The sequence below is a fragment of the Bos grunniens genome, chromosome 23 (genome assembly GCF_055505025.1).
Source record: "Bos grunniens cultivar Pamir isolate PY7600 chromosome 23, Bosgru_T2T1.0, whole genome shotgun sequence".
NCBI classification, from domain to species: Eukaryota; Metazoa; Chordata; class Mammalia; order Artiodactyla; family Bovidae; genus Bos; species Bos grunniens.
In genome coordinates, this window is record NC_141187.1 from 33,888,945 (window position 1) to 33,910,626 (window position 21,682).

Sequence of the window (21,682 nt, forward strand, 5' to 3'; positions counted from 1 at the left end):
TCAGAAGCTGATGTAGAAACATTTGGGCACATAAGTAGACCAAACCCAGTCTCACCAACACCCTCTTGGATTATAAGAAATTACTAAAAATGAGTATATTAGTAAAACATAAAAACACTAAATATGGAGAATGAAAACATACTGAATACAGAGGTGTATACAACTATTTGAATGGTAAAATGAGAAATATACTAACAACACAAAGTTTACAATAATAACATAAGAAGTGACATCAAACTGTCCCCAGAAAAATGAGATATCATAAAACTGAATACTCTAGCTTTATAGCCAGATGGATGCACTGAGCAAACGCATCATATTCCAGCTTCTAAAATATATCAAGTCAATGACAGAGAATAGGAACTAAACGGGAAATGCAGATCTAAGAGTGTACCCCAAAATTATGTAAAGAAAAAACAAGAAGAAGTAGGACATTAAAAAAAAATGAAAACCTATAAGACCAACAAAGAGATAATCACCTTCCCCACATTTTTGTTGAAGGCTTATTTATTTAAAGATATTTTCCTGTCACAAATGACTCTTAAAAGGTAAATAAATGATTTCTCCTAATTTAGGAATTTTGTCCCACCATGGCTACAGCGACAGATATCCAATTTTTATGTGCACTGCAATTTTCACCATTTTTCTTTTTTGGGAGGAGGTGGGGGGTGGTTGGGTGGGTAGGGGTACGCTTTAAGAAAAGTTTTACAAAATTACAAATAAAGTGAGAGGCCCTTCGTGGGAAGCTGAAGGCTTAAGCTTTATCAGCTTCATTAGTAGAGCAGACCCTGTACAGCAACAAGTTCTTGAAAGAATTGTCTTTGCGGGGAAGTTTTATTTGGTCTGGTTTGTAAAGGTGAGATTTTTTTTTTTTTTTAAAGACAGTAGAAAATCCAGTGAAGCAGATAATGGTGTGGCCAAAGGCTGTGTCTTACCATACAGGTATCTAGATCTTCCAAACGCTCTATCTCCGTGAGCTCCTCCACCGTGATGATGGAGCGTTTAACCGGCTTCTCCTCAGCAAGCTCCATCTCCAAGGAATCTTGCTGAAGAAGGGTCTTGCCACGTCTGCTGAAATGGTCAGCCTAGAGAGTCAAGACAACCAACTGAATTCCAGCAGATACCTTCCATAAGAGGGCGCTGTGAAGAATAACGTCTACACCTGGTTAATGGCAACTCGATAAATTCATGCTGGAGTTAAGTTACCTCTTATCCTCTTTCTTTGGAAGGTGAAGTATTTTAAACAAGAAATGACAAAACCTCCTTCCAAACATCTTTTGAGACTTTACTTGAAAGGTAATTCATATATCTTTGCCATGTTCATGTAGATATGCACCAAGTAGGCACATATTTTTGTTTTCCAAAAGATATACTACGAACAGTTTGCAGGAGACTGGTGTGATTTTTTTCAACTTTCAATCTTCAATACAATCATAAAATTATATCCATCAGGAGGCCCTCCAGCCTTCTGTATAGAGAAGCTACCTTTATTTATATAATGTTACTAACATACAGAAGATTCAGTTCTAGTCAATTTGCTCTTATGATAAGCATAAAGTAAATTAAAAAGTGAAGCACAATATTGTTGCCATCAACATTACTGGTGGAAATATAAGAAAAATTTAAACCAGAAAAATAACTTACACTGGGAAAATGAGACCACTTAGGATAAAAGAAAGTAGGAAGTGTTCTTTTCGTTTTTATTCCATATTTCCTTGGAAAGAATTTCTATGTTTCGTGCTCAAAAGTACATAATGAGGAGAAATAAAATGATTCCAACCTCTCTTATTATAAAAGGACCAAAAGGAAAGAAACTGCTAACAAACTTTTAATTATTACTAGCTTTCTTTGTTTTCATGTAATAATTATTATATTTTATGTGACATTAATTACCAACGCTATGCTTTAGATAAACCTAAAACAGTGGTCAGAGATGAAACAAACTGGGCTGAAATTAATAAGCTCTGGTGCTGAGCTGATTCATCACCAGGAGCTCTGCAAAGATGAGAACCAGCTGACAATTCCATGGAACCTTTGGGAACATTTCTAAACTTAAAGTTGGAGAAAACAGTGTTATTGGACTGTCTTTGAAAGTAGTGTTTCATCTTGAAGATACTATTTCTTTCACTTAGCAGTTAAGCTCTGGTCTTACTATCCAAATCAACAGTAAGAAATTCAAAACAAAAGTGCATTCACACAATTCTTTTTTGCTTATGAAAAGAAAATGTCAATACTCTGAGTTACCAACTCCTTCAAAGGACAAAAGCAAAAACAGTGAAAAAAGTTCAAATTTTCAGTGTAGTTCTCATGTGCAGCCACGCTGATACATCTAGTATTTACGTCTTGAAGTATGCATTTTGAGGCCATCCCTAGAGCTATGGTTATCAACAAGCTATTTCTGTAAAGGATGCTTTATTGTATTTGTTTCTGCTTATTAAAAAAAAGTTTGAATTGTGATCTCTTGACAAGGTTATAGCTCTTTATCATGCCATGAACTACAAACTAGAGCTTCTTAAAATCTCTGGGTGATGAATCAGTTTTAAACTTCCAATTTGCCATAAGCCAATATATTGAAAAAAATTGATAAAAAAAAAACATTTGATAATAAAAAATTTTAAATAATATGTGTTTGTATATTATTGTCACATCAAATTGCTCTAGAAGTTTCTTCACACTTCCTCTTAGTTTCTGAACTTACCTTGTTATGGACTAGTAACCCTTCATTAGCAGGCCAGCTCCAGTCCATAGGCAATACTTTGAATAGCTAGAGATGTCTATCTTATCTTTTAGATCTTAGAGAAGAGTCGTATATTCTTCTCAAATGAATTTTTCAAAATACTCCTTTTGTCTGCCTCCTCCTCAGAAGCTGTTGCTGCTCCTGTTATTTCCAGTGTTCTCCACCATCACTCACTCAACAATTCATTGCCATAAAACTGAGTATCTTCAGCCTACGCAATTAACTTGAAATTTTTCTCTGGAGAAAACACTGTCATAACTTATTTGGGAGATTTCTACTGCATCATAACGCTAGTATTTTTGAGACACAAAACATAGCCAGTTATAAAACCTTCATCTGTGCCTCAGAGTTTGAGAAGCATGAAGTTTCTGATACATTTTTCACATGCACTGATACCGGAAATACTTCTACTGAGTTTCTGCCTTGATGTGGAACCAGTCTGTAAATGAAGAAAATTTTATTTTTTCACCTTGGTTATATCCAAAGGCCTAGACACTCGATGGTTATCATTCACTAGAATATGTCCATTTAATTCTTTCACTCTTTGGACAATTCATTTCTGCCATGTTTTTAAGAATATTCTGTTATCAAATAATCATATCAGAAAACAACAAGCACAGATAAATACATAGGTGAGCCCTGAACAACATGGGTTTGACACATGCGGGCCTACTTACGTGAGAATTTTTTTCAGTGAGAAACAGTGTAATACTATACAATCCGGGTTGGTGGACTCCTCAGATGTGGAGAGTCAACTATAAGTTATACATGGATTTTTGACTACAAGGAGGGTCTCTGCCCCTAGCTCCCAGTGTTGTTCAAGGGTCAACTATAATCTTTAAAACGAAGCTCTCAGTTTTAGACTTCAGTCCCAACATCATCTCCCATCAAATTTTTGACCTGTGTTTATTATACATGAACAACAATTCTGGATATTATCACTTCTGCTTTGCCCTGACATTCCCTCTGGAGAAATTCTAACATGCTCTAGAACAGCTGGAAACAATGAAGAAGAAGAAGGAAAACTAGGATTTTAACCCATAAAGCTACAAAGGAATAAAATGTAGAAAATCAACCACATTCCCACGCTGGAGGCTGCCCTGCATCACCACAGAATGAACCAGGCTGTCCCGTACAAATGACCACAGCACTCACCAATTTGTGATGGCAGTGTGAAAGTGCATCCAGAATTTCATCCACGATTCGATCAGACAGGAAGGAGGCCACTGTCAACTTCACCTCACTATGTGAAAATCAAAAGCACAGAGTGGCATTTTAATTTGTGCAAGAGGGAAAAAGTCACCACCCTTGATGCTATGTTGATAAGGTCAAGTGTGATTCTGTTTTTATCTTTGAAAATAGCATATAAGAATGTGCGAACAGGGCTAAGGATTTCCAAAAATCAGCCTTAAACACTGCCATAAACACACAGGTAATAGACTTTCTTTACCAATGTCAACCTGCCTCTGCAGTTTCAAAATTCGAGATTTAATGGTAGGAATGAAAAACATCTGGATAAAGACAAACTTAATGGAAACCATATGTACCATGTAGCAAGAACAATTCATCCATTGACATAAATGAAAACAAACTTGGGCTGGAGTAAATTAAGAAAATATAGTCTGGTTGTGAAGCTTTGGTTATTTCTTTTATATGTATATCCCTCGCCTTTTAAACAATTTTTTAACCAATCAAATGGTACCTTATTGAAATGCTCTGACTTGCCACTGTACTTTGAATAGTTACAAATTCACTGTTCCCTTGCCTTTTATGAACAGAAGTTATCAAAATGTTTAGTTTTAGTGCCTCTTGCCTAACCTTAAAAGGATGCCCAGACAGGAAGTAGCAGCTTGTACTTTTTACTAATAAATAACTCAGCCACTGAGGTTTCCATCCGAGGGCTGGCATTTTAGTTATTTGGTATTCCCAAGAATTCAACTTCCACGTGTGTCTTCAGTCTAAATAACTGGGCACACATGTACCAATATGCATAAAAGCACAAATACATTGAAAGTAAATGTGCTGGAGAGATACATACCCACGTTTCAACATTGTCACATAATTTCACTCTACTTTTGAAGTCAATAATACTAAAAATTTTTCATCAAGGAAAAGAGTTATCAAAATAAGATGATTTAATCTTAAAACTGAAATTGAAAGTATATTTGTGTAACAGGGGAAAACCTTACTAATTGAAAGGTGATCATTTGCATTGCATGTCTCTTCAGAAACATTTCTGATGGCAGAGCAGAGCGGAAGCACCAACGTTTTGATGCTAACAGTAAAAACTGTCCGGGGCTAAAGATAAAAGAATGTTTCTTTCATTCCTGTCTCTGAACCAAGGTCTCCCTAGCTATTTGGTTTATCTAATACCCTATTATTCTCCAGAGGTGTCCACTGATAAGATTCACCCGGGTCACTTATTAAAAATACAGATAACTCGGTCCCACCCCAAACCTCCAGAAGGCCTGGGAATTCAATGTTAACAAGCACTTCCTCTGATGCTTTTAGGCATATTTGGGAATTTTGTTTCCTTCCAAGACTAGAGAGTCAGTAGTTTCTCTCTCTTTCCTACCCTCTGCCTCTCAGACTTTGGGAGGGATAATTTATTTCAAATTATAACATCAAAAAACAATTCTTAAAATGAAAACAATAGATACATGTATATGTATAACTGAATCACTTTGCTGTACACCTGAAAGTAACACAGCTATTGTGTCTGACTCTTTGTGACCCCACGGACTATATAGTCCATGGAGTTCTCCAAGCCAGAATACTAGAGTGGGTAGCCATTCCCTTCTCCAGGGGATCTTCCCAACCCAGGGATAGAACCCAGGTCTCTCACATTGCAGGCGGATTCTTTACCAGCTGAGCCACAAGGGAAGCCCAAGAATGCTGGAGTGGGTAGCCTATCCCTTCTCCAGCGGATCTTCCCAACCCAGAAATTGAACCAGGGTCTCCTGCATTGCAGGTGGATTCTTTGCCAACTGAGCTACCAGGAAGCCCCCTAATCAAATATACTCCAATATAAAATAAAAAATTTTAATTTAATTGTAATTGGAGGATAACTGTTTTACAATGTGGTTTAAGCTGTACAACAATGTGAATCAGCCATAATCATGCATATATCTCCTCCCTCCTGACCCTCCCTCCCACCACCCCCTAAAATAAAACTTTTTTAAAAAGCAATTATTTTTTAATGCTTCAGGACTGTTCTATTGTTTTGCTATTGGATGCTCTACTTTCTTGACTGAATTTCCAGTTTGTAAAATGTTTAAGAGGAAATGATGAACTTAGTCTGCATGTGCATATTTTCATCTTATCAGTACTCAGCATAAAGCATTATAAAAAGCCAAGTAAGGAGTTGGTGGGCATACATCTGATTTATTGAAGTGAGGAGTTCTGTACTGCTATTCAACTTTTAGAATTTGCCCATTTTTCTAGGGAAATGAGCATATTTGACAGAATCTGGTAATCCAAGAAATGCTGAATATGATCTATTGGTAGTTCAATCCACTATTATGAAAAAATGGTGGTCAACAGCTTTTTATTCTCAATATTTAAAGCGCTTCAATAAAAACTCTGAAACCAGAGGTTACAGAAATATGTAAGCATACTTGGGCTAGAGTTCATAAAATCACTAATCAATGGAGTCTATAAACCCTCTGAAAGCCTTAATTTCTCAAGTCGTTCCAACTGTCTTACAATTCAGTTGAATAGGCATTAGGGTCTTTGTTTAAAAGACACACACACACACACCCCCCACAGCTGCATCTTAGCCCTGAGACTGTCTAGTTACTGCAGAATTCCAAAACCCTCCAAGTTCTACAGTCTAGCTTTAAGGTTATCAGCCTTCGACATCTACTTTGTGATGATATATTTTTTTTTGAATATTTTGGTTTTAACTCTCATTTTTCTTGCCAGCTGTCATTGAGCTACATTACATATCACCACCACTCTCAATTCTCCAGGTAGAAGCTGTTATTTTTGCTATATCTAATTATTCTTATCAAGATTTGGACGTGATTAAAATGGGAAATTTTAAATGCTTCCAAATGTATTCACATTCTGATTTTCCAACTAGAAAATATAATGAGAATTACCTGAGCTGTATAATGTAATACTGGTGGTCATCTCAGAGTTCTTATGTAAAAATCCAGGACAGTTTGCTAGCAACCAACACCTTCTAAATATTTATACCTTTTATCAATTTTATCAATTGATATCAAATTTTATCAAGCAGGAATCTATGTAAACACTCCAGAGCACCATTAGCACATGCACAGTATCACAGACCCACCAAAAGAAAACATGGTGACGTCACGGTGGGCCTCTTTGCCTATTTATGGGCTGTGCATGGTTCATAATATTATGATTCATAATATTATGGTGGTAGAAAGCAAACCAATCTCTGTCTTCAAAAGTTAGATTTATCAAGGTGAAAGATAAGCTTCAGGAGTAGGGAAAAAAAAAAAAAAAGGCTTACAAACATGCACCCCTCTCTTAAAAAAATAAAACTCTTAAAAAAGGGTAGACAACTTTCTATTCCTCAGTAAGGCAGGCATAGCTGCAGTCACCTAATTTTGGAAATGTATTAAACCTCACATTTATGCACGGCTATCTCTATATACAGTCACTGCCTCTTAGACATGCCTACATACATTCTGTATGAATAAAGCCAACAATGACACCCTTCACAGCTGCCTCAATGGCATTCACAAACACTGCAGCGCCTCGGTTTATGAACATTATAAACCTACCTAATTTTGTTAAGGATATCAATTCCAGACTGCTCCAACAGGACATTTTTAACAAAGGTACGTGGGATGGAAATCTTTTCAGTGCTGGCATGAATCAAGTCTTGTCGAATGTGGGCTTTTCTCATCACATTGGGGCAGAGATTCTCGGCAGCATCAACCATGGACTCAAGCAACGCCTGCAATGCAGCATAAAGCGGAGAGAGAGAGAGATGAGGACACAGACCCGGAGGCGCCCGCCGTAAAACTGAAAGGTGGCTATATATGACGCCGAGCTCTCGGACGGCAGGGACACAACAGAGTCCCAGGGTGAGACTGGGGATTCAGAGCTGTCCCGGGATGACTTGTGACTGCTGGGTGATCACTGATCTCAGGCAATCACTTTAAATCAGACACTTGGCAGATCTGCCCAGGCTTCGTGCTGGCATCTGAAGTGTGATAGTGTGCTGGCTTTACTTAAAGCAGAGGCATTCACAATTAAGATATAGAAAGACACGTACACACCAATTTACGCCACACCAGACTGACCTCCTGGGTATTAGCTAACAAAGTTACAGATGTCCCCGGAAAATATATCAAGTTTGAACTCCTGTGCAATTTCACAAATCAGAAACCTCAAATCAGGGTGAATCATTTAATATCTCTATCAAAAGAGCAGTAGTAGCAAACCACTCTAAATACTGCTAGTTTTCCTCTTTTAAAAGAAAAGCTTCAGTGTTAGGTAAAATTATAATTGCTATAACATCAAAAAATGAATAATAATAAAAATATTCATGAACACTTTATAAACATTAGTAATTATTACACTTAAAAACCTACTTAAATACCACTTCAGAGTTTTTAAAATGTTTCTGCACATTTTATCCTTCCAACATCTGTGAAGATGGGCAGAGAAGCTATTCATGTGATCACCATTTTATAGCTGAAGAATGTGAGCTAAGGGAAATGAAACGATTTGCTTGAGATGGATAAAATAGCTGTTAAGTATGGAAAGGGCATGTGAGTTAGCGTCAGTCCTAAATTTGAATCCTAGCTGAGTGACACTGGACTAAGCTACTGATTTCTCAGTTTTACTTTACTCAACGATAAAATGGCAAAGAAAAAAGTTCTTGTCTCATAGGAGTTTTGAAGATTAAATGATATTACATATGTAAAGGGATCAGTATCATGTCTAGCATACAACAGAGGGTCAGTGTATCACAGATAATGCTATTAATCTGTTTTCAGAGATGCTAATCTTCATGATGAGATCTTGATTTTGAAAGTTAAGCTTGATCCCATTACTATTCCAGTATGAATGGGACTAATGGAGCATCATTATGGAAATCCCAGTCTCTCTGCTCATACATTCACATGCAGAGCATAATCCCAACAGTAAAATCTCTCATGACACCATACGACGAGCAGGAGAGCAGCAGGATGTTTATAGAGATTTTGTGAAAAGCAGGAGAGGAGAGGTGGGAGGCAGTCACTTGAGAAATTTCCAAAAGCCACTTGTATGCTGACAGTGCTCTGTCCCTGTTAGAACTCTGACTAATCACTGACTTAGTACATTATTCCAAGACAGCTATAAGTGATGCCAAATGAGTCAGTTTAAGACAAATCATTTTCATCGTTGGCATTAAAATTAATACATTCTGTTCCAGATGGAATCCTGCACTCCTGATAAGAACAACCACTCGTATCAATATGCTGTTTGCCTTCTATCATGTTCATTAACACAACCATGACTCTCTGAAAGGTCCCCCCGCATGATGATGCTATTCGGTTGGAATGAACTCCAGAGAAGAAGCCTGGCTTCCAATGCAGATCTTAACATGAAATTTCTATGGAATATTGAGGGAGTAGCATTAAGTGAATAATCTTTGTTGATCTCTGCTTTCTCACCTACAAAATTATTTTCTAAGGTCTCTTTCTGCCCTACAAATCAACCGTCACATAATCGACCCTACAGAGAGGAATTTCATCTTGTCCTGGGCGTCCAGTTCGACAGATACTTTGCAGTTAGTTCCCTACCACCACCTCTAGTCCCACATTGGCCAACAATATAATGTAGCACTTTATGCTCTACAAAGTAATTTCATCCACGATTTCCTTTGATCCATATAATAATCCTGTGGGGGGGCAGATTTTAGCAAACTCATTTTATAGATAAGAAAATCAGGGTTCGGAGGAGACTTGCTCAAGGAACAAGTGATGTAGGGACTCAAGCCTTTTGTCTTCTACTCTTGTTTCCTCCTCCAACCACCCTTTCCCAATGCCCTGCCCACTACCCACAGGAGTGTCCCTTCTTCTCTCTTCGTTACCTACAATTTTCATCCCCTGCTCCCTTGAGTCAATAGTACCTAAAGGCAGGCATGGTGGACTTTCTGGTGACAAGCTAGTAGAAAGGGGAGAAAGAGGGACTTCCCTAGTAGCACAGTGATTAAGAATCTGCCTTGCACTGCAGGAGACCTGGGTTCAATCCCTGGTCAGGGAACTAAGATACCACATGCCACAGAGCAACTAAGCCCAGGTGCCACAACTAGAGAGCCACAAGCTGCAACTACTACAGTCCACATGCTCTGGAGCCCACAGGTGCAGCAAGTGAGCCCGAGTGCCACAACTAGAGTCTGTGCACCGCAATGCAAGATCCTGCCTGACCCAGAGATCTCGTGTGTTGCAGTTAAGACCCAACACAGCCAAATAAATAAACAGAAAGCTTTAAAAAGAGGCGAGAGGGGAGGATCACAGGATAAATTTGTAATGCAGCCACTGACCACTTCTTTGTGTCCAACCCCCAGCTTAGGTGCTTAAACAGCATCTCCTTTCAAGTCCTGTGGCCCTCTGCACACCAAACTGTATTCTTCAATATCCATGGCTTTACCTTTTCTTTCCTCGTGGAAATCTAATGCAGGCTTATGTTAAATTTTCTCACTTTCTCCACATTGCTTAACTTTTCTTACATATTCTCTATTTTGTTAGTCAATGTGTACTCCCTTCAGACAACTTGAATGAGCACACCCTGTATTTGAAATGCAACCATAAGATTTTATTTTGCCAGTATCTTCCCAAGGGTCTATATTTCTTAACTGCGAAAACAATTAATGGTATTTAGAAATCCTCTAGAGTATCTGTAAAATAAACTGGGTTAATATCCTTTACATGGCAGTTACACTCAATATTCTTGCAGTGAGCAAAGGACTAGCTGTCATTCGTTACAAGCAAATACAACTTCCACACTGAAGTGCTCTAGAATCTGTTCCTTTTGCATTGGAAAATATAAAATGTAGGAAAAGAAGAAAACTCAGAGAACTCTCCCAGCAAACTGAGTTAGTACTTGCCAAAATGCAACCTACGCCCCTCAGGCCTCATTTCCTCAGTAAACCTGATATTTACCAGGGAAGTATTTCACAGTTGAAACCCTGGGGGAAATGAAGAATTTTCAAGGCCAAAACAAGCATTCTAAAAGTTAAGTCCAGAAGGGAAAAATAAGTTTCCTTATGTTAAAACATTCAGATCCTATTTATTCACCTAAGATTACTCTGGGAATAAATGTTAGGATCAAAAACAAGGGGTGGGGGCAGGAGGAGAGCTGTCATTTAAAAATACCTAAAAGAGATCAGTTCAGAGAAAATACCACCTCTTTTCAAAGGAGGACTTTCTCCCCACTTCCTGCCTTTTTTCTCCTCCAGGAAGTTTGCTAAGAAAGTTGGCTCTTCCGGTCGTTTCTTTGGCTTTTCTGAACTACTATTTTTTTCTGAAAGATGGCTCAAAGAGCTATTTGAAATTATTCTCATTCAGAATTCAGAATGTGTACCACTGGCCACAATACAGGGCTTCCCTGCTGGCTCAGATGGTAAAGAATCTGCTGCAATGTGGGAGACCCAGCTTGGATCCCTGGGTTGGGAAGCCTTGGAGAAGACACAGGATGAGCGAATATTAAGGATAAAATCTCCCTAATTATGTTGACACCAAAACAGTCTTGCACAAGGAAGCTCGGTGCCAACGAGCTTAGAGCAAACAGCTAGTAGCAAACCCAGGCCACAAATCCAGGCCTGCTAGTCCCTTTTTTTTTTTAATTCACTATAGTAAAAACATACTTTTACAAAATAATCCATTCACTTTAGCTTTTGCTAGTATAACATTTTACTCAATTTCAGAAACAAGGAAGGATTCTTTTTTTAACCAAGTAAAATATTGTACTACTAGTGAAATAAATAAGAATATAGTTGTTTAAGAAACTGAATATTGATTATAGTAAAAATGCATTTTTCCCTACATAGTTTTAAGAAAATCAAGGTGCTAGAAAGCTTTATCAATAGACAAATGGGGATTATTTATTTGTAACATGATGCTCACTTGTCAGGTAAACTGAAAGGAAAAAAAAAAGAAAATCACTGCCTACAGTCTGCTGAAAGTATCAAAAATTGAATGTGAACTCAGTGAAGAGGAAATTAATGAGTAACATTTAATTAAGATGCTGTGATGAGGATTTGCTTCCATTCATGCCAGAAGTCCCTGAAGGGAAGGGAACTTGCAACTCAAAACGACTGAAAGTAAAGAAAACAAGGGAGTGGGGAATAGAAAAAGCAGGGCATTTGGGAGCCTGGACCTCAGGGATAGTTGAGAATGAGAAAAGCAGGCAATGCCACATGCAAATAAGGAAGCTGTGACGAGCGGAGAGCACTGGTGACAATGACAAGGGGTCAGAAAGGTCAGCCTCAAAAAATGTGGGGAATGTCTATTTACAGAAAAATATTTTGAGTCTAAAAAATGTTATTATTTCAGGCTTTTAAAAATTCAAATGCCTTTTAGTTTAGACCTCTGCCTTCTACTCCCTCCCAAGAATGACTGGCAAGTCAATTCCAACCATTCAGTGCACTGGGAAGGAAACGGGCCCAGGTTTCAAGGGATAACTCGTGGCTTAGACCAACTGAAACCAGTGCCCCTTAGAAGCCACTTGATGGGAAACTTCCAGTTGCCGTGATTCATGCTGGTTTAAACGCCAGCCCATTCTTAGCATGTAAGGAGTTCTTACCAGTACTTTAAAGGAAAAAATTAGGCAATAGATAAAAATATGTAATTTACAAAAGAAAAAAATACAAATGGATAATAAAATTATTTGATGTATTACTGGTTATTAAAGAAATCCAAAGGACAAAATGATATTTTTTACCCCATTACCCTAACAAATATTAAAAGGTTAACACACTTAGTAGTGGTGACACGTGACAAAACAAGCAGTTGGGTGCACTAGTGGAGAACAGTTTGTGAATACACACAGATGTATAAAATGTGCGTACCATTTGACCTAGGAATGGATCAACGGTACGAATCTATTCTAATAGGATTAATCAGAAATTAGAAAATAAATTACGCTGGCTGCGAGATAATAGAAAATATATATTAGTCTCTACCCCCAGTTCCTGGCACAGAGCTCCTGAAACTCTAGTAATTTCCTAAGTGATAAGAACACTAGGAGATAAAAACTATCACACTAGTGATAAGAACACTAACAATATTTTGTTCTAATATTTGCACTCTGATCCTGGCTCCTGATACCACTGGAATTCCCTGGGTGGTGGGATGTCTTTGTTCTATTGGGGTAACTCTGGGTAGCTCCTGGATGAGGACTGGTTACTGGAAAGACCAAGTTATGATTAGAAGCTTGGAATTTTCAGTCCCACCAGGGCTAAAAATGGAGTTAATGACAGACCATGTCTGCATGATGAAACTTCCCTAAGAGTATGGGTTCAGAGCTTCTGTGTTGGTGAACACGTGGAGGTGCTGGGAGAGTGGTGCGCCCCAAGACAGCACGAAAGCCCCAAGTCCCTTCCTACACACCTTACCCTGAGCATTTCTTCCATCTGGCTGTTCATCTATATCTTCTATCATATCCTTTAATAAACTGGTAAACATAAATAAGTGTTTCCCTGAGTTCTGGAAGCCACTCTAGCAAGTTAATGGACCTAGAGGTGAGGTTACAAGGACCTCGGATTTATCACCAATTGGTCAGGAGTTCAGTGACAACCTGGCATCTGAAGTGGGGCGGGGGCAGTCTTGAGGGTCTGAGCCCTTAACCAGTGGGATCTCTAGGTAGATAGTGTCTGAATGGAGTTAAACAGTAGGACACCCGGCTGGATTGGGGAAAACACCCACACATCTGGTGACCAGAGGTGTCAAATGTGAGGGGTTCTGCGTGAAGGGAAAGACACAGAGGAGGTTTGCCGCTTTCCCAGGGCACTGATACGTCTCTGCAATGAGACACCATACAGCCACTAAAATGATGAGTACTCACCAATCTAGAAGTGTCTTCCTGATATTGTACCAAATATAAATAAAGTATGTGTAGTATGATCACATATATGTAAAATTGTACAGACACAGAATGTTCGGAAAGTCACCAAAATATTAAGAATAATGCTATCTCTGGGATTTCAAGTGATTTTTATTCTTTAAATATTTCACAATGAGTAGTTTCATTTTTTACAGTCAGAATTAACTAAGCAACAGAGATGACTTTATTTTAAATGTGTAAGAAAGTATCCTTTTAACATATCTGATCCTTCATGGAGGATAAAACGAGTGCTATTAGGTAACAACTGACCTTGCCATTTCCTTCTCCAATGCATGAAAGTGAAAAGTGAAAGTGAAGTCGCTCAGTCGTGTCTGACCCTCAGCGACCCCATGGACTGCAGCCCACCAGGCTACTCCAGAAAATCCCATGGATGGAGGAGCCTGGTGGGCTGCAGTCCATGGGGTCGCTGAGGGTCGGACACGACTGAGCGACTTCCCTTTCACTTTTCACTTTCATGCATTGGAGAAGGAAATGGCAACCCACTCCAGTGTTCTTGCCTGGAGAATCCCAGGGACGGGGGAGCCTGGTGGGCTGCCGTCTATGGGGTCGCACAGAGTCAGACACGATTGAAGTGACTTAGCAGCAGCAGACCTGCTAGAACTCTGTACCATCCAACCAGTTGTTTTTCTACCCCTTTGTCTTTGCTCAGAATGTATTCACAATAACCACCAAAGAAAATAAAAATAACACTCAAGAGTCTCTCTGCATTATGCGCACAGAAAGACAGCGACTTAAATGCCTAAGTAATCCACAACATTCTGTGCTAATTTAATTTATAATAGAGTAATTAGCATGTTGCAAAGTTATGATTAAGTTGCATATCAAATCCGAGTTATAGCAATTGTGTTCTCAGAAGAAAATGGACCAAATAAACACAGAAATTTAGACAAGGTCTTTATATGGCATCCTTGAACAGGCAGGCTGGAAAGGATGAAACTTTTTGAAAATGAAATGTTGCTGCTCTAGGTGTTTCTTGAAGTTCCCTTAAGAAGACACTGGCCTAACATTACTCTCTCCACTTAAATTTCAGAGGCTGTTTTTTCAGTCTCTGAGCCTCTAGACAAGTCTCTGCTACTTCCGGTGTCTTGTTATTCATTCTAAATCCCTTTCCTAATCTTTCAAGCAGCTCTTTGCAAAGACTATTATCTAGTTACCTAGTGGTAACCTTTCCATACAAGCAGCAATTTGGTGCTATAAGCATAGCACCTATCTCTCCCAGTCTCTAAATCAAATGTAACAACAGAAGATATTTTTTTCATGAATCAGACTTCTCTTTCTAAGCAGAAATCAATCATTCTCCTATCAGTGGCAACCTGTCATATGTGAAATACAGTTAGAGATTTACCATCAAAAACAAAATTGAATGTGATAGGTTTTACTTGATCTTATTATGCAAAAAAGTTATTCCAAAAATTATAAATGAAGCTGGAAAAGACACAGTATTCAACTTCACTACACATACATCTATAAAATATAGGGTAGCACGGTACAAAATGCTATCATGCACACTTAAGGCACAAAAATGTCACTTTCCAAAATAACAGAAACCACAAACCTTGAGTTGTTCGTCAACAACTCTTGTAACTTCTCCGGCCATTGATTCCAGGGTCTCCTGAATTGGACTGGATAACAAACCACTGGCGCCCGCCCAAGATACACTACCAACATGGTATAAATTTGGTAACAGCTGTAAGAAAAATAAAAGTAACATCTCCATAATTAAATAATGATTTAAATAAGCACCAAAGTCATTGCAGAGTTAGTAAAAAGGGTGAAGAAATATTAGGGATAATCTAAGATAGTCTTGATGTAAGACCCTTTACACAGATCGGAACAGGTCCAGCTTTGAGAGCAAAGGAATAGTACCCTACCTGTTTGTGCCTTAATGTCTTCATCTGGGGTGTGAGAGCATCTGACTAATCCACAGTTTTCTTCCTACTCATAAAATTCAATGATTGTGTGGTTCAAATAGAAGAGCCTGGACCAGATCCCAGGCTTTCTGATTCCCAGTTAGTCCTTTCTCTATGAAGTCACAGTTGGGGAAAAAATTCTAAGTTGAAAGAAGCTTCCTTCTACAAGTGACAGAAGGGAGTGTCATGCCATCAGCTTGGCAGTATACCGCCAAGGAGCTGTTACTCATTGAAACTCCTGCCACCTTCTGAGGTTACGCAGGACTTGATTACACCGTTTGTGAGTCACAGCACCCCCTGCTGTAAATTCTATACAGCCGGCCATCTGTATCAGAGGCTGTAGAACCCCTGGATACAGAGGCCCATCTGGGCTATGCCATTTTACATATAAAGGACTTGAGCAGCCACAGATTTTGGTATCTGCAAGAGGTCCTGGCAGCAATACCCTGCAGATTCCGAGGGACGAACGCATTTTGATTATTAGTAACTAGCATGGGGGTACAGAAAGGAGGCGAAGATTAACTCAGCTCACTTTGCCACTTGTTAGTAACCTTGAAACTGAGTAGAAATGTAAAGCAAGTTAGAAGTAGCTTCTAAAACTGAAGTTTAAAAGTCTTTTTCATTACAGAAGACTCTCACGTAGCCAGAAGTGAAACTCACCGTCTTAGAGTTCTTGGCATCCTGCATGAGTCTTTCTGCTGATTTTAAATCTTCCTGGACGGCATCTCCCTCACAGCTTCGTAAGGAGTTGAGATGATCTTGTACTTTCACACACATTCTGTCAATCATCTGCTCCACACCATAAAAATGACAGCAAGCACCCCAGTCAGCACAGCCAATATTCAGACAGAAGGAGACACAGAATGAACAAGGATGAAAACGTCTCCTAACTGGAAGCTTTGAGAAGGCAGCTTATAGCAATTATTAATTTGTCTGTTTCTACAAGAAACCTCTGGCAACATTAACTCCAGATAAATGTGTATGGCATTGTGGTCCCCTTTCCTGCCTTAGGAAATGCAGCATGTAAAACACAACTGAATATTTCTTGATGATTCAGAATCTCATAGCTACTCAGTGACTTTTTTGCTTGATAGTAACTCTCCTTTATTAATTTTTATTGAGTACCCTCTACAAGTCAAACATGGTGTTCAGCATTGAAAAAACAGAAAAAGGAGATGTACAATTCTGAGACAGTTGAGATGATGTCAAAATGATGCCCAAAGCCAGTTGGTCCCAGTATTATGGAAATCGAAACATCCCTGGAAATTTAATTTTTTTAATTATTCCAATTATATCATATGATTTTCCACCATAAAAGCATAAGCTGAAGTTTGATTATATTAACATAGGCAATAATAAAGTTAATAACATCTAGTTTCTATCACTTTAAGGTCCTTCTCCCAGGTTAATTACATCTGAATCACTTTCAGTTGTTTCATGGATTTAACCATAAAACCCAAAGGGAAGTAGCAACTAAATACTGTGGACAAAAACTAGTACAGAAGGGTAAGATTATGCTCTATGATATTTGTATGCACAGAGACAAACATGAACAAAGCTAAGACGTCTGAAGAAAAAGACAACTACAGTGTGGTTTTAAGTTTCTCCAGTATTTTGATCAAAGCTGCAGGTTGTCTATTCTTCAAAAAAAAAAAAAAAGGCCGGGGGGAATTCCCTGGTGGCTCAGTGGTAAAGAATCCACCTGCCAATGCAGGAGACAGGGGTTGGATCCATGATCCGGGAAAATCCCATATGCCACAGAGCAACTAAGCCTGCTGCAACTATTGAGCCTGTGCTCTAGAGCCTGGGAGCTGCAGCTACGGAAGCCCATGTCCCTCAAGTCTATGCTCCGCAAAAAGAGAAGCCACTGCAGTGAGAAGCCCATGCCCTGCAACTAGAGAGTAGCCACCACAACCAGAGAAAAGCCCATGCAGCAATGAAGATCCAGCCAGCCAAAAATAAATAAGTAAAAAAAAATTTTAAGTTATATCTATCCACCAGAGACCCTATCATACCAAGAAGGGCAGATGTGGCAGAGGTGACACTCCAATAATATTCTTTTTTATTTAACTTCACACTTCTCTATTTATTTTGAATTATTTGAAATAACAACTATAGGAAGGCAAAATCAACCCCCCATCCCCAACAAATTCCACAGTAATAGATAATTTACAACACTGCTCAGCAGGCTGATGGTCTGAGGACAGAGCTCATGTCTACTTCCTAGAGTATCACCAGTTCTCCTTTACAAAACCAGGTTCATAACATCTACCCCATCTTCTTTTCTAGTGTATAATGAAGACACTCCTGTAAAATACCACCACTCAAAGCACCTACTTTCTTGACAAAGGGTCAGTAATACTAATTCTAATGTGTGAAGAATAGCTCCTATGACTGTAAAATGTATTAAGGCTACATAAGTAAACTATCTGGAACTCCTACAGGAAAAAGAAGTGACATGAATAATGTATGTCATGGAATAATTATCTTCCCTGGCCAAAATCTAAGCTTGTAGGCAGGGTTCACATTTTAACTTTATGCATTTACTTTGCCCCGTAGAGAATTAAATGTATGCTTTCAAAAATCTTCTTAATTGATATAAATTCCAATTCTTCCAACTACTGAATTGATCTGTGCTTCCTGAAGCAAAAAGGGTTATCAATAATTCATATCTCACTAAGAAGGAATATCTAATTTTGAGAGACAAAATGAACCACATTTTGGGTTCTAATACACAAAGAAGGGAACTGATACAGATCTGAGGCCACAAAAGACTAATTTGAGAGGTATGTCGATGTGGCACTATAATAAAACTAATCATCTTTAATAATCATGAGAGACCAAAGAGATTCCTGACACGTGTGCCATTAAGTACTCACTAAGGAGAGAAGGTTTAAATGAATTCAGCAAAATGATCTTTAAGTGGAACTTTCAAAATCATGTCCAGAACAAACAAACATTTCATTCTTTGACTCAAATAAGACATAAAATCTCGCAAGTTTTCAAGATTCTTCTGAAAATATACTTGCTAAAGTTTGGCAAAGCCCAACAGATCACATTCAGAGACTTTACAACTAAAGAACCAAGGCCCAGAAAAGTTAAAACTATTTAAGATGACACAGAAAGATTACACAGAGTATAAATGAAAATTTTGAAAACGGTAAACAAAGGATTCAGATTCTCAGTTCATATTCAAGTCCCGACGGTACACAAATGTAGAAAAACAAAGGAGACTGCAGTCTGAAATACTGTCATCTCTTGGGCTATCCCATCAAAGACTTCAAGGTAGATGACGGCACTCGAGCTCTTCATTTTAAACTCTACTTTATCCTAGTAAAGTGTTCCATTTTTCTAAAGCAACCCAGGAAATTTGCTAACTGCCATAATTTAAGCTCACTTCCTTCCAAGGAAATGTACTCAATCATTCTTGGACTAGGTCTTCTTTAAGTCTTCATCTGTCTTCCCATGTCCTTCTACAGGTCACATATCTTCCCCCTTGAGAACACTCTGAACAGTTACAAGCTCTCTTCCATGTGACAATCTTGCTCATGTTTGAACACAGCTCTCTTTTTCATCTCTAATCTTTTTTCTTCAGGCTTAACAGTCCCCGTTTCTTTGACCATTCCAAAGTGACACCACTGTTTGATCCCTGACTCACATCTTCCCCCATGCACACCTCTGAATTTTCTATCTAAAACCCTCACACAACATGAGGGTAAATAAAATAGACTGTAACACAGTAACAGGGCTATCATCTTTCTTACTGTACAAATTATACTTTCATTAATGTGGTGGAAATCAAAATTGGCTTCTTTGGCAACTAAATACAGTGTATCTTACTTGATGGTGACCACTTGAAAGTGAAAGTGAAAGTGAAGTCGCTCAGTCATGTCCGACTTTTTGCGACCCTGTGGACTGTAACCTACCAGGCTCCTCCGTCCATGGGATTCTCCAGGCAAGAATACTGGAGTGGGTTGCCATTTCACCACTTAGGCTTTTCCAAATATAGTGAGCTATAGAACCCAAGTGCAAAACTTAGAACCATTAGCCATAAAATGCCATCTTTGGTCGCTTGCACTTTGTCACAACTGTCCTCAGTTCCAGCAAATAGCTTACTGTGTGTGTGTTAGTCTCTCAGTTGTGTCTGACTCTTTGTGACACCATGGGGTTTTGCCTGCCAGGCTCCTCCATCTGTGTGGTTTTCCAGGTAAGAATACTGGAGTGGGTTGTCAATTCCTCCTCCAGGGATCTTCCTGACCCAGGGATCAAAGCCGGGTCTCCTGCATTGTAGGCAGACTCTTTACCGTCTGGGCTACCAGGGAAGCAAGTAGCTTATTCAGTGGAAAATTTTATCTTCCTCCATGTCTATTTCTTTATTTGATTCAAGAGAAATAAACTCAACACCTAGCACTGAATGAGACACAGTCCTAAATAAGATACACCCTTTGCCACCAAACAACATAAAAACCTGGAAGTGGAAAGAAATATTCACAATTAACCATAACAAGATATAAAGTTTGCATATGTAATATCCACAAAGACACATTTTGTTCACTATCAAAGCTCCATCTCCTGTAATAGTGCCTGCCACATCACAAACCCTTATAAGTGTTTATTCAATGAATAAATGGGTGATGAGAAGTACTAAAGGATTTCAGTCAAGGGAGAGATTACAACTAATTGGGGCTGAAGGTAGCTTTTAGACTGGGTCCTGAAACAGTTCTACAAACTGAGAAAAGAAAAGGACATTTTAAGTAAAAGAATGAACATAAGCAATGGCACATTCTGACGCTTGGTATTCCTATTTCCCAATTAGAAACAGAGGCATTTTATTATGGGACATCAGATTGGAATGTTAAGCTAAGACAAGATACTGTAAGACTCAGGTTCAGGCTACCGAGTTCAACCACTGCATGCAAACCACAGAGCATCTATCCCCCCAGCTCCTCCCACAACTGTGAGTATCTAAAAATCTCTTAACACTCACAATGTCTAGCTTTGTATTAGCTTCCCTGATACAAAGAAAATGGGCTATGAAATGCACAAAGATACCAAAAAAACAACAACAGCAAACAAAAAAAAAGCACAAGGAGACATGGAAGATGGATTAACTGGTTCTTGCCATGCTTGTAAAAGACACAAGAAGGAGTTAATAAAAAGCCTTAGCAAAAGGTCAGGCAGTAGAAACAGAAAGAAAAGAAAAGCTGTAAAAGACACTTTGAAGATAAATGGGCAGTGAATAGTGACTCTGAATGAAGAAAGCGAATGAGGCACCCAAGAGGACTCCAGGAGTTCTAGTCTCAGTGAATGACAATGTCTCTGAGAGAAATGGTGAAATCAGCTGTTCCAAAGGATGAATTTGGTCTTTCACCTTGCTGTCAGAGGGCCATCTGGATGGGGATGCTAAACAAACAGCTGAAAAACAGGAATTTCTGTTTACAGAAAACAGGGACTGAAGAGATAGATCAGGAGTCATCCACACGAGAGAGTTAAAAAGGTAGAAGTAGATTAGATAGCACTAAGTACAAAACTTTGAAAAAGGATTGCATTTGGAAGATGAAAGGAGAAAGAGTTGTGTAGAAAGGAGGACAGAGAACAACAGAACGATATTCAGAACAGCATACTACCCAGTGAACTAAGAAGTGTATCTCAAGAAAGATAAGATGGTCTATAATAATGATGGCAATTGTGATAATAAAAAATTAGCAACAAACAATGTTTACTGGTGAGGAACCAAGTACTTTGCACACATTATCCCATTTAATCATCTGAGCACCTTCTTTGGGTCATCTTTCCCATTTTTACAGATGAAACCAAGCCTTAAAGAGGTTAGTTAGCGACTAACATCAGTTCCAACCAAGAAGGAATAGCAGAATCTGTACTTAAAACCAGGTCATCTGACTTGAGACCCCAAGTCAGACCACTACACATACAGCCT

At 38.7% G+C, this 21,682-nt stretch overlaps 1 protein-coding gene across 24 annotated transcripts in view; it reads right to left on the reverse strand.

The window, feature by feature from the left end:
* Nucleotides 1–21,682, reverse strand: part of CARMIL1 (capping protein regulator and myosin 1 linker 1) — a 307,540-nt gene that overhangs the window by 44,837 nt on the left and 241,021 nt on the right. For all 24 annotated transcript variants that reach the window (XR_015152305.1, XR_015152306.1, XR_015152307.1 and 21 more), the window contains 5 exons: nt 16,405–16,533; nt 15,390–15,521; nt 7,498–7,673; nt 3,893–3,980; nt 936–1,085 (listed from right to left, as the gene is read on the reverse strand). Coding sequence is in view for 21 of the 24 variants with exons in the window: in XM_086369940.1 (XP_086226066.1) it covers nt 936–1,085; nt 3,893–3,980; nt 7,498–7,673; nt 15,390–15,521; nt 16,405–16,533 (675 nt within the window). In the remaining 3 variants the exon portion in view is untranslated. The remainder of the gene's footprint in view (nt 1–935; nt 1,086–3,892; nt 3,981–7,497; nt 7,674–15,389; nt 15,522–16,404; nt 16,534–21,682) is intronic.